Raw genomic sequence first — 14,478 nt, 5'->3', positions numbered from 1 at the left:
GTTGCTCAAGATAATCTAGCGGTTAGCTCGGAATAATAGCACCAAGTTGGTGGGACGCTGGGTTAACTTCTTCCTCCCGCTCCGCCTGAATGCGTGAAAGCCTCCGGAGGAAGGAGAGACAAGTCTTACGCGTGAGTTTTTAAAAAGGTTTGGTGAAGAAGGAGCTGTTAAGAACCAACCCTTCTTGGCAGGGAATTGGGTAGGCTGGTCTTCAAGTCCTTAATCATCTCTGATTCCTGCAACTCTGTCATTATTTTCATTAATTAACTTCAGTGGGTAACACAAACGTTGCACGTTTTCTAAAACTAATCTTATTGCTGCCTGCTATTTCGTTGTGGAAGTGAAAACAAAAACAAACCAAAATGTTAAAGTCACACAGAGGCAATAACTTCACCGAGCGCTTGTTTATCCAAGCAGCTCCAACTGGATGCCAACTGCAGTCTCACACTGGAGTAGGTGTTCTTCACCTTTTGGCTTTAAGCTCTGCTGCTGAACCTACAAAGGTTTTCATTGTAGCAGTCCTTTTAAGAGTAAATAATGTGACCCCAGAACAAAATGTACATTGTTTTAAGTGTTTTTAGGCATTTTAGCAGAGCAGTACACAAGGTCAGTCAAAATCTTACCTATTTTTAATTGATTTTCTTTTCTATACCAAAATGCGCCCATTTGATGGTTACTCCTGACTGCTCTCTCAACTGACAGTTCTGTTGAGGCTGTCATCGAAGACAACTTTAACACAACATCTCAGATCTGCACTGCAAACAGGAAGCCTTCTGTTCACCTACACGGGACTTCCATCTCATTTGGGTACTCACTGGAAGGTCAGACTTGGGTGCACATTCAAGCGCTCGCCTGGTGTTGCGGATGCTTACTGCTTTGCAGAACCAAGCTCGTAAACAAGGAGCCCTGTGGTGCCTCTGCTCTGAAATATGGCTTGGTCTCTGGTGTGCCAGTAACTTCTGTTGGGGTACTGGAGCCGAAATAATTTCTCACTGTGTGCTGTTGCACGGTGCTTTGAAACCCAGGCTGTGTTGTTGATTGGTACTGTGGTTCTGCAGAAATCTGGATTGAGTGCAGATACACAAAAGATGTATGAAAAATGAGGGTGAATGCATGGTTTCAGTCTGAGAAGTTAATACGTGGAGAGTTCAAATCTTTGGTATGGATAAAATTCAGATTAGTTCGCTTAACGGTTCACCTGGCCCTAATGATACCTAAATTTAGAACTTGCAAGCACCACTGGCCTGTAATCAGAATATGTTTTACCCTGCATAAAATAGAATTACGTTAGTCAATTCGTGTTAGCCAAGTCTGAGTTCTGTGTCTGGTTGGATTTAGTTGCACTCTGCTGATGACAGAGCTCTGTTCGGCTTTCTGTTTGACCTGGATGTGTGCACCCTTCTTAGTCCTGCCAATCTTACGTTGTTCGATGTGCTCCTGTTACTGAAAACCCAAGATCCATTGACCTTTATTAGATTACAGAGTGTATTTCTTGTACCTGTAATATTTACCTTTGGGCATTAGGATTTTTCTTCCCGGAAAATAAACCGGTACAGGATTTTGTGTGAGCTTTACTCTAACCTCGCTGAAAACTCCTGAAAGAAGAAATGTAAGGGACAAGAAGACATCCAGGTATATCTTCATGGGGAAGTCTTTAAAAAAATGTAACGAACATATCAGTCTCTTTTTTTTCCATTTGAGGAGTATATTCCTTGTAAGTAATTACACGGAAGCCTTTTAAAAAAGGAAGATCCCAGCAGTGTTATGGCCGAATAAATGTGCTTTGTATAGCAGTTTGTCCCCTCTCTCTGTATTAATTCCAGAGGACTGCTCTAAACTGACATAAAGCTTTTTCATCGTGGACTTGATTTTGTTGGTATGCAAAGAGGGAGGGTAAGCCCAGCATCCTGCCTTTCATCCTCCTGGATGAGGATTAAGCATGATCACAGCTGCAGAATAATGCAGATCCTAGCTGCTGGGCTGGAGGGGCAGGGGCGGGCGGTGCGGAGCGAGGGAGGCAGGCTGCCTCTGCCCTCGGAGGCACTGTGCTTAGCACAGGAGACACAAGAAGCGCGTTCTAACAAATCGTTTTCCTTGACCTAGTGGATCACCTTGCATTTCAGTTTATGCTCGCTGTCTGCCAGAAGCCTTCTGTGACGTGGTGTGCGCAGTCCGTTACTGCAGGATACAGCACGGCACTAGACGGCTAGATGAGAGCACTTCTTATTAAATAAAGGCACAGGTTTGCTGCTGATTCCATCTTGCCTTTTTTTTTTAATAATTAATTTTCATGCATCTTCAGTTTTTTTCCTTGAATGGAAAGGAACGCATTGAGTTTACCAGTAAGGAAAGTCCGCACGGTTTTTGCACTGCCTGCTGCTTTTCGTGATGGAGCATTAGGCAATGGGTTCCGAAATGCTGCTGGCTTTCCCAAAAGCTTGCAGATTTACACCAGTGATTTTTACTGTGCCTCTGTAGATAGCCCATAAATGCCTTGCAGGTCAACAGTTTTTGAAATGGATAAAAGTGTGCTAATTCCTTCAAGGTAAATCAGAGGGATTATGACATCTTGGAAGAAGAAACTGCCAGACGGCTCATGAGCAATATAGCTCGGACTGACCCAGTAGCATCTCTAAAGCTTCCGATAAAATTGCCTGAGGAGCCTGCCAAGAAGCCAGATGCTGCTGCTGGAAAAATACCTTCTGTAGCTTGGCATTTGTCCTGTAATTGCTTCCAAGAGAGAATAAACTGTAGCATGACAGTGGAAGGTGAATGGCTCCTCACTGCATGCTACTTAGGTGATTTTTAAAGATGTTTAGAAAACACGGACGGTTTTGTGGTGTGTTACCACTCAAGGAGGTATACTTTGCTTGTCTAACTGCTTAACAGTTCCCCATCCAGAATAACCAAGGACATCTTTTTATTTGTATTTTTTTCCTGACACTGTAGCCTGTCAGTGGCTTGATTTTTTTTCTTCTCAGTAATTCCTTTGGCAGGGTCCCTAACCTGAGCACTTAGCCTTTGGTCCCTCAAGTGCCTGATGGGGTCTCCTAGAGCTTTCCAGCTGCATGGGTAGGGCAGAGCGGAGACCGGTGTGCTCCCCTGTACAGAATTGGGGCACAGAAGTCAACAGGCCCCCCTCTTCCATCGGTTACATTGCTGGCTGTGGGCTTCGTTTTTTTGTTTTTCCCTTTGTATATTTTCCAGCAATGGGAAGCACTGCATGTTGTTATTTAGAAACACGGCTGAACATTGCCCTTGAACAGAAAAGGCTTAAAGCGTGACTTCCTGTGGGGCTGCTTCTTCACTTGTTGCTTCGGTTAACATTCCTACTGATACAAGGGAGGCGTCTGGGGAGCTGTATGCAAGGTACTCGGATACAAGGCACTGCGAGCACAAATTCGATGAGAGCAGAAAACTGAATTCAAGAAAATTACTTGAAATTTCTTTGGTAAAGCCCAGCAGCCATCCTCAAACACTTCTCTTCGGAATCGTTCAAAAGGCTGCCTGATGTCCTCCTCGGCTGTCACAGGGGGTAATCTGTATGAGCAATGTTGCAGGTTTGAATAGAGGGTTTACATGCAATTGTCAAAAGTATTTATTTGACTAGAACTCACCTTCTGGTATTTCACAGTGCAAATTCATGCTTACAAGTCCCAGTAAGCTTTTTATTTTTCCCCTCTTCTCTTGGCTAGTCGGTGAACTTCAGTAGAGGTCTGGTCACTGGGTTTGGCGTAATTAATAAATCAAAAATCCATTCACAGCAAGGTGAAGCCCGTTGATTAGTTTTCTTAATACTTAACTGTCAGGGAACAAGGGCTGGGTGTTGAAAAACGGCAGTGAATAAAGTTGCTAGCGTAGGGGATTTTGTTGTTGACATTAAGGTTTGCTTTCCTTTGCTGTCACGTTAGGAAGCGTTCAGAAAACCAAAGGGCACGTTGTATAGGTCAGCTGATGGGACTGAGAAAACCTGAAAGGAACCTGAAAAAGTTGGTGCAAATTCACCTGAATTTGGAAGGTCGGCATTGAGCATCACTTCGAGATCTGCTTCAGATTTCACAGGATAGCTTGAGTTGGATCTTGCGGCGATATTGGGCTGTGTTTTGTTTAAAATGAATGGGAAGGTGAGTCCCAGTTCAGTCTTACATGCAACATTATGAAATTGATCTTGAAATTTAAAAAAAAGGCTGAATTGAGACAGTCCCATAAAGGACAGGGGATGAGTAAGTTGCCTTCGACTTGCTGTACCCTTTTAAAACCTGCTGAGCTGTCCCGAATAGGAGACATTTAGTTCCGTATCCTTTTCTCCAGTTAGAAGGCCCAGATTCTGCTTGTGAGGGCTTTGCATTTCAGTACAAAACGTGGTGTCTCTGACATTGCTGTTACCTTCTCCCTGGTGATGCTCCCGGCTGCATACTTCCCCTTTTCCTTCAGCGTGATGATTGCACCACTGTGCTTTAGTAATCATTTAACAGCTCTAATTACAGAATACTGTGCTCCCAACTGCGTACTTTGTCCTTTTTCCCTTCTTAGTCTTCCCTCTGTTTCTTTGGCGTCGAGAGGATCACAAAAGCGCCGTTCTCCTGCTTTGGAAAAATAAACTCCCAAGACCCTGCTTTGGTAACGTACAGATCTGCATTTTCCTGTTGCTTTGGAGTTAGTGGCAGTGTATTTTAGTCCTAGAGGGGCTGGCTGGTCTGATGTTGTTGACATCAGGTACGCCGGCACAACCTCACTGCCACTAATGCAGGTACACCGGCGTAAAACTGGGGTAGCTCCAGCTCCATTAAAATCAATGGAGTTACGCCAATAGAAGTCAGATGTAATGCCATTGATCTTGTGCTGGTGTGGCTTTATTGACTCGAAGGGAGGCACTTATCTGCTCGTGGGGGTCGGATGGCACCAGGCTGTGCCGGTAGCACTTGGGACTTTTGTTTCTTGGTTGCTCTTATCTGATGTCAGCAGAAATTCGTGTTCTTTTCTGCTTTGTGGTCAGCGACGTGGTGATCTGGGGGGAGAAGAGTCTTGGTGATTCCCCTAGGAAAAGCATTTGGGTGTTTTAGTGTCACCGTGAGCTCAGTTAATCTCTGCATCCCGAGCGACTTGCCCTGCTACCAGCTAACATCCTGGCCCCACAGGGATCTTAGGTAAGAAATACCCTGTGAAAGCCTGCCAGCAGCACTGTGGGAGGAGTTGTACATCTCGGAGCAGGGAAGTATGTGTAGAGGAACGACGTGAGCTATGCTCAGCCCCCAGCAGACAGGTTTTCTGCTGCTTGCTCTCAGCTCCCAGGGCTGGATTTGCGCTCCCGGCTTCCTGGGAGGAGGAGGAGCACGGGTGCCGCTGCCTTCCTGGGGCTGCTCTTGTCTTGTGTGCTTTCTCACAGAAGTAAAGGCACACAGCTTTTACTGTCATTTCCATTTCAATTTCCAGCCTTTAATTTTCTGTGGCAACAGATTTATTTATTTATTTTCGCAGTCTGTCCCTGCTGGCAACGCAAGCCCCCTGCAAATGGCGATGCTCACCTTGCCCGATGATGCTCACGAGTTCCTCTGGCCCGGGAAAGGGGCAGGTGTTCCCGAAGCCCACGGGAGGGCTGTTGGCTGTTGCTTCAGGGGGCTGGAGCTGATACCTGGTTGTTGGAAATGGGGCTGAGACCAACAGGAGGGAGCAGAGCAGGCCTGTGACCGCATGGCGCAGGGTGGGAAGGGAGCACGCAGTGATTCCGGGGTCTGCAGTGCTGGGTGTTTGCACAATGGTCATAGAAATTCATTTAAAAAGACAAATTTCATGTTCAAAGCACTGAAAGAAAGAGTACAAATATTTTTCCATTGGTCATCCAGCCGTTGGCTCAAATCTAGATGTTCTTTTTTTAAAAAAATACCTGAATATCTTTCCTCAGAGAAATTGTAACCTGCCACCACGCTGTTTTTCAGGAATGCCAGATGGCATACACCTTGAAAGTGTGTTTCACAAATTCCTTTACAGCAAAGGCAATGTGTTCTGCTCCACATTTTTTTTTCAAGAATGCTATCCTCTGTGCTGTAAAATAGAAACTATAATATCGAATTGAAATCGTAGTAATTTTCCATTAAAAATGGTGATGAAGTCAGTTCATGCCTGTGAAAGATGCCTTTTTAATCCAGTCAGCATTTTCTGTGAGAAGGAAATTCCCAGCACTTCTGGCGAATAATTGGCGAGGTGGAGTGTCGCAGTCGCCACTACACGGAGTGATTTCCAGGAGGAATTTCAGTAATTATTCCCGCAGTCACTGGAATACTAATAAACATCGTACTTCAGAATTATTTTATAGGTCAGTTTTGGGGTAAGTTGCTCTTCTGGTGGTAAGTCAGCCGCAGTGGTGCTGTTTGCCCATCTGAGGAACGGGGTGGCATGCCTGAAAGATGCCCTGGAGATGGAGCAGGGAGGCAGATGGTGAATCACAACAAACTTAATACAGTCAGGTATTGCCCCTAGATGTATGAAGGTGTTTTTGAAAACAGGCTTCATGTTTCCAGGAGATAAGAGAAGTATTTATGACTACAACTTAGCAAATAGCAACCATATACAAAGGGCAATTAATTATCGTTATGGTTTTGATGCTAAGCGGCATTCCGATGGTTGAAGACTTAAGGAGGGGTGGTTGTGAAGTGTTGTTCTGGTATCTTTCCACAGGCATAGCACGGACAGCACAATAAAACGCATTAATTTTCCATATACTGAGACTGAACACATTGTTAAAGACTTCGCTTTAATGAAGTATATACAGAGCCATCTCCCCTCGTTTGCTTTTCTTTTCCTCCTTGTTTACTTCTCTGCGTTAATGTCTTAAGCTCCCTCTTTGGCCTCGTCTTCCTCGTTTTTTGGCCCTTACTTAGAGGCCTTGCTATCTGAAGGATTTCAGTGGGTTTTGACCCCAGTCTCTTGGGTTTCATTTTATTATTGTGGTGTTCTGCATGAAAGGTTCTGATACCAAGGGGCTGCCCGCAGGACGTTCGCCAGCCTTGGCCATGCACGAAGAGCTGCAGGGGGGCATCGAGGGCACCCGTGGCACAGCGATGGTTTTTTTCCACCGTCTTCGTGCAGCAGCCCCTTGGCTCTTGTGCCCGGGAAGCTCTCCGTGTTCGGTTTCTGTAGTCAGAGGCTAAGTTTATGAGTAACGTCTATCTCCCCGGGAGCCGTCCTTCACGCTTCAGCTGCCCTCAGTTTTCCAGGATCACAGCACTTTCTAAAGAGTTTTGTTACTTATATTTTGCCCTTTCGGCGTTTCAGGCTTTGCTTAACACAAAATCAGCGCGGGGATGTTCCCCGGTGGCTGGCCGTGCTGGATGCTTTGGAGAAAAGAATTCCAAGGCCTCGGGTATAAAAGCAAGAGCTGAGGACGGCAGTGTGAGGGTTTTATTTTTGTCGTGGTGTGGGAGGTGCCATCCTCCTGTGGAGAACCTTCAAATCCCACTTAGGGGCTGTGGAGAACGTAAACACCTCGGGAATGCCGGGGCTTAGTAACAAATCCTTCCTACGGCCGCTTTTCCTTTACATGAGCAGATGGAAACCGGTTGCAGGGAAGGGAACTTCTTAAGTTTTGAAACCCTGAAGAAAATTAATAAATCCAAGTCTTTTGAAGCCAGAGGGGAAGCATTATGATCGTTTTGTCTGACCTCCATACCTCGGGCCAGGGGAAGTTGCCTTCATGGGCTCACTCGAGCGTGCTTGAAGAGCCACATGATTTGACAAATTGTTGGAAATGTTGGTTTACAAATGAGTGGGGGAGGCGGCCGGAGCATGTGATGAATTTCATCGCACGGGGAAAGGTACAATTTGCGCTAATCCCGACTGCAAAGTGAATTTACAGAACTACTTCCTCGCTGAGGCTTTGGGTCTTACGGTGCTGTAGGAGTAATGCAGAACGCAGGCTTAGGGCTTCTCGTGGAATTAAAAGCCAGTTAATTCCAAAATGCGCTGATTGTGTTCCTGCCGTATCCACTTAATAAGGGAATAGAAAATGTCAGTATTTTGTTAAAACGAAGAGCTCTGAATCCTCTTTAGGAAAAGCTGAGGCACGCACACAGCCTTGTAGTGGCTGGAGCAGTAACGAGGCACACAGGAAGATCATTAGGAGCGGGTACGTGTAAGGGGAGAGATTTTTATTTTCTTTATAAACGCAGCTAACAAAATTTTGTCTTGGGAGCGGGGAGAGAAATGTGGCAGAGCTGATCAAAGATAATAGCATCTCATTGATAAAACACATGCCGCGGTACTTGCCACAGTTGGAAGACCGTAGTATTTAACAACGGTGACCTAGATTGGAGGAGACAATAAAAGCTGTTGCGGTGAAGAGCAGATTGACTGCCGTTCTCATCTGGGTAATAAACAACTGAAATATGGACAGTGTATGGAAGTTTACTAACGTAGCTTACATAAAGACCTATGCTTTCGGAGGAACTGTCGCTGTAGCAAATTCAGTTTGAACTGTAGCTTGATCTGACAGATGTTTATGTGCTCCCATTACAAAGATCCCTATTACTTTATTCAAGAATCTGTGAGCCCGGGAGAGAATGACCTGATTAGGTTTTAAAGTAAATCAATATGGGAACCTGTCCGAAAATAGACATGCATTTATTTTTAAAAATATTACTCAGTGGGATTGCCTCGAGGGAATATAGCCTTGCTATCTCATTTAAAGCTCTCCAGAAGTCATAGATTGTTACTTTAAAATATTCAGTGCCATTCAGATGCTACTATTTCAGCCATCCTGTTGGAAGAAGCTGACAACAGGAGATGAAATTCTTGATGCTTTGTGCCCAAACACAGTTTTTTAAGACACCAAAACTTGCTTAACTCTTGACCCTGTGGGTATTTTATATTTCTTTTATTTTTTTGTTGTTGTTGTTTTGATTTTATTATAAATGGACCTATTATATATATATATTTTTAAGTAGTTCCTGTTGGTGCTTCTTGCAAAGTTATTCAGTTACCCTTAAGGTAAAAATAAATCCAACTTCTGGAAAAATAAACTGTCAATCCAGCTGTGACTTGAGAGATGCTCTAAATAAGTGTCATTGAGCTGTAAAGACTGATGCATCCCCACTGTGCTGTAAAACCAAATATTAAATTGGGTTGCGTGCAGGGGGAGGGGTCGGGGATGTGGCCTTGTGGGGGACATCTGTTCTCTGCCGTGCTTTCTCTCCCTGTTTGCTGGGGGGATTTCAAGCGTAAGTTAAGAGCAGCTCTGACGACGGGATGGTTCCCGCGCAGCACAGCAAGGGCAGTCATCTCCCCTGGGTCCCAGGGGTCCCTGCAGGGGTGTCCCACCACCCTGGTGGGGGAGACGGGGCACGCTGCGTCCCCCACAGCCATGGGTCTGGTCCAAGAGCACTTCATTCCCTGCAAGCTGTCGATTTTGGGGTCATTGCCTTCCTCTCTTTCTCTCGTTGATCAACCTCCACTTGCTTTCTCCTCTTTTGTTTTCTTAACTAATAAGAACGTTAATTGAAGAGCTTTTAGTTTATTCAAGCATTCCAAGAAGGTGTGTTTAGCAGGCACTACAGCTTTGGTTTGTAAGTTGATTTTTATTTTCTTCCTTCCTTTTTGCTGTGCTGTACTTAATTCAGGCTCCGTGGAGGAGGGACAGGGAATTTTGTATTTCAGACTCAGTTCAGCAGATTTTTGAAAAGCTATCTTTGAATATTCTATAATATGCATACAGATTTGAAGAGCTTATTAAAGAAAACCCCTGACACACTTCAGCAATATTAAATCACTTCAGATAGCGCATGGCAGAGTAATGTTACTGAAGCATTTTAAAATGTGGAAAGAGCCTGGATTTGAAAGTACTAGTGGTTTCGCAGCCCTTGCTGCAGAAAGTGATTTAAACTGTCCAAATTATTTCAATTTTGGAAGCATATTACTTTCTTAAATTACAGAGAAACGTCATTAGCAAATGTATTTAACTGTAGTTAATCTCTGGCCAGCTAATCAGCTGATATGCTGGGTTAATTTCTTTATTAAATGCTTATTTAATAACTGGGCACCTGTTCAGACAGCCCAGATGGACTTCCCAGTAATTGCACTAATAACTGAGAACTTTTCTCACAAAAGGCAAGGACAAGAAGGTGATGCAGTGAGGGAGCAGCGTGAGAAGGGGCTTCAGAGCAGTGGGGTCCTGCCCTGACCGGGCCGGCCAGAGCAGGCAGCTCACCCTTCAGAGCCGGAGGGACCAGCAGTAAGACTTGGAGTCATAGTTTGTTCTTTGTTTGTTTCTTCAGCGCTTATTGTTTGCCCTTACAGTCCCCACATCCCCCAGCATTACAGCCTGCCTCCTTCCTGCTTCCCCAGCACACGTCTTCAGTTACTGCTGTGGCCTCGCAGCCGGCACGTCTGTGCATCTGGCCAACAAATGAATACAAGTTATGTCAAGCTGGAGCTGGTGGCCTAAACCTTACTGTCTTGCCCCTCGTAAGCAGTCCCATCACATTTGAATCTCATGGAAACTGCAAAGTTTAATTAAGTATACTTTTGAGGGTATATATTTGCAGGAAAAATTGCTGGATGGGTGCTAAGAATTTCAGCTTTGTTACACAAACTCAGATCATTTTCTGCCTGAAACATGCATGTTATCATAAGCAAGAGAAGTGGCGAAGTACCGTGTTTTCAGTATGGGTAATGAATACATTTTCATTTGTCTTTGTTCAAGTAGAAGAATGAAAACATTTGAAAGGGGATTTGAGGAGTAAAAATCTGAATTTAAGGTCTGGCAATGTGTTTTTTACCTTGTCGCGTATAAGAACTGCATCCTTGCAGAGTGTTGTGCTGTTTGTGACATTGCCAGCTACTTCCAGCTTGTAATCCTTGGCCTCCAGCTGCTGGTTCAGAAGTACAGGTCTTCTGTGCATCTCTAGTCCTTGGAGACATCTCAGATATACCAAAACATCTCCAACAGGAGTAGATGTGTGTTTCATCAAATACAGTTGCAGGCAATAGAATCAGGGGTTCTCTGTCTAGAAACAGTGAATTTCATAGGTTTCTTCCCCAGTAACACCCCTCCCCACCCCGCCATGTTTTAAACTCATAAAAGGACTTACTTTTGGTTTGTTTCTTTCACAGCACACAAAAGGAGCGAATGAGATGAACTGTTTGGGTTATAGAATCTGAAAGGCTAAATTATTTTCTTGGAGAGACGTTCTAAATGAGCCTGACCGAGATACTGGATCTGTGTGAAGAGGACTAAGGATATAGGATGTCAACTGAGACAGAACTTCAAGTGGCTGTTAAAACCAGCACAAAGAAAGACTCCAAAAAGAAAGGTAATGACTAATTTCTCTGTATTATTACGCATATTCCACTCTAATCAGCTCTTATATCAACCACCTTTTATGCTTCTATGATTCTTCTGTTGTCTATGCACTCAGAGAAAGTCAAATTTGTTAGGTCTAGTGGAAGGCTTGCCTGGTCAGGGAACACGGGATTTGATTCTCTGACATGATACATTATTTAGAAGTATTTTAAATGTAAGAAGGAACTTCTGTATTTCCCTTCAATAATTTTTACTTTGTTGCAGCTGTTTCAGAAATGAAAACACACTTTAAAAATTACTTTTAGCAAAAGATAGCTGTTTTCTCTGTTGACAAATATTTTCTTCTAAAGGCTTTGTTTCTGCTTTGTTTTGGAACTTACCAGAGCTTAAATGCACTTTCTGTTGCTGAAGATTGAATCTTGCTGACATTTTGTGAAGCTACAGAGAGCTCTTTAACTGTCTGTAGGGAGATTAACTGTAATCTAGTAAAGGAAATAGAAACAAGGAGGAGGAAAACCCAGAGAAATAAGGAGAAGCTCTGAATAAATGCATGGGTAGATGATTTCAGACTTGTAATTACAAGTTTGCATCAGATTGTAGGGCAGTTATTTGGGCAGATAAGCATGAGAAATGTAATTCTTAAGAGTTGGTGCTTCTTGGAGGTCTGTTAGATTTTGGTAGGGATGTTTTTTCTTACATTTCTGTGGATGGTTTTTATTGCTTGTGTTTTCTAATGCCATTGAACTTGGAAACCAAAACCTTGAACTCCTGTGGTAATTTATGTCGTTCATTGTAGCTGTCTGTGGTATTTTAAACCTACAGAGATAATGAAGTTGAGATTGAAGCTGAATTTAATATATATTACTCAAACTATAAGGAAAAGTAGTAAAACAGCAAAAAGAACCCTTAAAACCCCTTAGACCACCGTGTGAGCTTTTCAATTCACCATTCTGTTTCTTTTTGCTCATGTATAATTTAACCATTTCCTTCTGAGGATTTTGCATGTTTTTCCAGATGAGGATTTGGCTCACTTTTGCTCATATTTATGTATGTGTGTTGCAAGTAGTACTCTGTGTGTATTGCAAACTACACTTGTACTAGATACCTGATAAGAACCTGTTCATCTTCTGGGCACATACACCTTATAAAGTGGTCATTCTGCCAACCTGGTAATCAAGTCATTGTGATTGCTATAGCTTTTTGTATCAGAGATCTGTACATTAGGTTTTTGTAAAAACCACAGCAATCAAACATTTTAAGCACTTATTTGGGAAGATGGTTTAGTGTCCTTATTACTGCTCCAGGCCTAAGCTCACAAGGAAGAAATGGTTCATTTGAGATACAAAGAGGCTGTGCTTTGGAAGACCAAAATAGGGGAACTTTGATGTAAATGGGAATCTGATCTGAGAGAGATGCTCATCAAGGCAAGTAAAGAAAGTAAAGCTGGTTATATGATCAGCATTTTTGGGCAGGCAGGCAAACTCAAAAATCACAGTTCTTTGCGATACAGATAACATCTTTTTGATGTCTGTCTTCTGTGTTTATTTCTTCTGCTGGAGGGTGATACTTCTGAAAACAGCAAACAACTGCTTTAGAAACTTGCTGTTTGTTAATAAAATATTCAATATATGTCTTCTAAAAACACTGTCATAAATCATAATAACTGAATGCTGCTCTGCACAAAATCTGATTCTAGCCCCCAAATGGAAATTCTGAGAACTACCTTCACTGCTGAGAAAAAGTATAAAATATGTCCTGTGGCAGCGATCAGAGCTCCCTGCAGCACATAGAAGCAGCTGAAGAACTGGAAGGGACAGTGTGCAGCAGCAGCACATCTCCAGAATTAATCGTGTTCTGTATTGTGTGTGCATGTCCAATCTCATCCAGCCATCCGAAAGCCTCGTGTACAGTGATTGCTTTAGACAGACAAGGTATACAATTCAGACAGTGTTTGTTATTCAAATCCCATGTAGTGAAAAGTCAAAAGAAACTCGGTGTGCTCATTTACTCATTGCTGAATTGTATATATTTGTGTATATTTCAACAAATGAGCCCTCCTCTGTGTAGTAGGGATGATGGACATGTGGAAAAGCACGAAGCTTTTTTCCAAGTTCATTAACAGCAAGCACTGGCAGGTAGCAAGTACTAACATGAAGTTCGTAATGTTTCTAATCAATGAGTTTGATTATTCAATGGAACTGAGTATTCCCAAGAAATTAGTCTTTGCTTTATAAAGAAAAACTTCAGCTCTCATGTATTTCTAGTAAGTCAGGTTTCATACCTCTGCAAGAGCCATACAACCATGTCCATACAGCAGCGGGGAGGGAAGGTACTAAGTTTGATAGTAGCTTCCTAACAGAGTGACTGTCCCACAGATCTGCCCCATGCTGAAGATCCAGGGTGACTGAAAGGGAAGGAGGCTTACTGTAGAGTCAGAGCCTGGACAGTGTTCCTCCTGGATCTCAGCAGTAGTCTACTGCGTAGCATTGGCTAAATCTTTAAATCTCTGTACAGCTGTATGAGGATATACTAAGGTAGTGTTTCTTGAAGTGCTGAGGTAATACAAAGCTTAATTCCTAGGATTTGTTAGGTATGTGAATATAAAACATGATAAAATGTTAGATAAATACAAACTGCTAGTAAGTACTTACTGTAAGTACAATGGGCAAAAAGAAAACGATTATTCAGATAATGTGATCAGTGCATTTGCGGTGTAGTGCCTGTCAAGAGGTAAAGGCACTGTCGTATCATTAATCAAGCAGTTGTATAGCCTGGACAGCTTAAAGGAAAAGTCCAGGAGGAGCTGTGTGCTATTTAGTGGTGGCAGAAGCACCATGCTGCTACTGGGATGGGCTAACGCCTGGCAGCAGGGTGGGAGTGCCTGAAATTCTTTCATGGTTGCTTATAATGGTTTTTATGTAGTATCACACAAATCGCTGCAGGATTGGAGAATACACCAGATCATATTTGTACCGTGTATGGCCACTTAAAGAGGAGAAAAAAGTTTCAGCACGTGCCCTTCACTATTTCCTCTTTCCAGAACACTCAAATGGTGCTTGGTGTGCTGGCTTCTTCAGCAGCTGCACGTTAGGTACGTGTAAACTTCCTCGTGAAAGCTCTTAATGAGCTTGACTTTTGATATAATAATTGTTTGGCGTTCATTGAGAATTTGTGACTTGCAGCAC

At 43.2% G+C, this 14,478-nt stretch overlaps 1 protein-coding gene across 20 annotated transcripts in view; it reads left to right on the top strand.

Moving 5' to 3' along the window:
* Window positions 1-14,478, top strand: part of DAB1 (DAB adaptor protein 1) — a 408,602-nt gene that overhangs the window by 295,580 nt on the left and 98,544 nt on the right. For 19 of the 20 annotated variants that reach the window (XR_004752815.1, XR_004752814.1, XM_035333021.1 and 16 more), the window contains one exon: window positions 11,104-11,303. Coding sequence is in view for 18 of the 20 variants with exons in the window: in XM_035333021.1 (XP_035188912.1) it covers window positions 11,237-11,303 (67 nt within the window). In the remaining 2 variants the exon portion in view is untranslated. Of the gene's footprint in view, window positions 1-4,533; window positions 4,621-11,103; window positions 11,304-14,478 lie in introns of all 20 variants that reach the window. The other variant, XM_035333023.1, reaches the window with a different exon arrangement.

The sequence above is a fragment of the Oxyura jamaicensis genome, chromosome 8 (genome assembly GCF_011077185.1).
Source record: "Oxyura jamaicensis isolate SHBP4307 breed ruddy duck chromosome 8, BPBGC_Ojam_1.0, whole genome shotgun sequence".
NCBI classification, from domain to species: domain Eukaryota; kingdom Metazoa; phylum Chordata; class Aves; order Anseriformes; family Anatidae; genus Oxyura; species Oxyura jamaicensis.
Note: the sequence above shows the minus strand (reverse complement) of the source record. Positions and strands in the feature narration are given on the sequence as shown.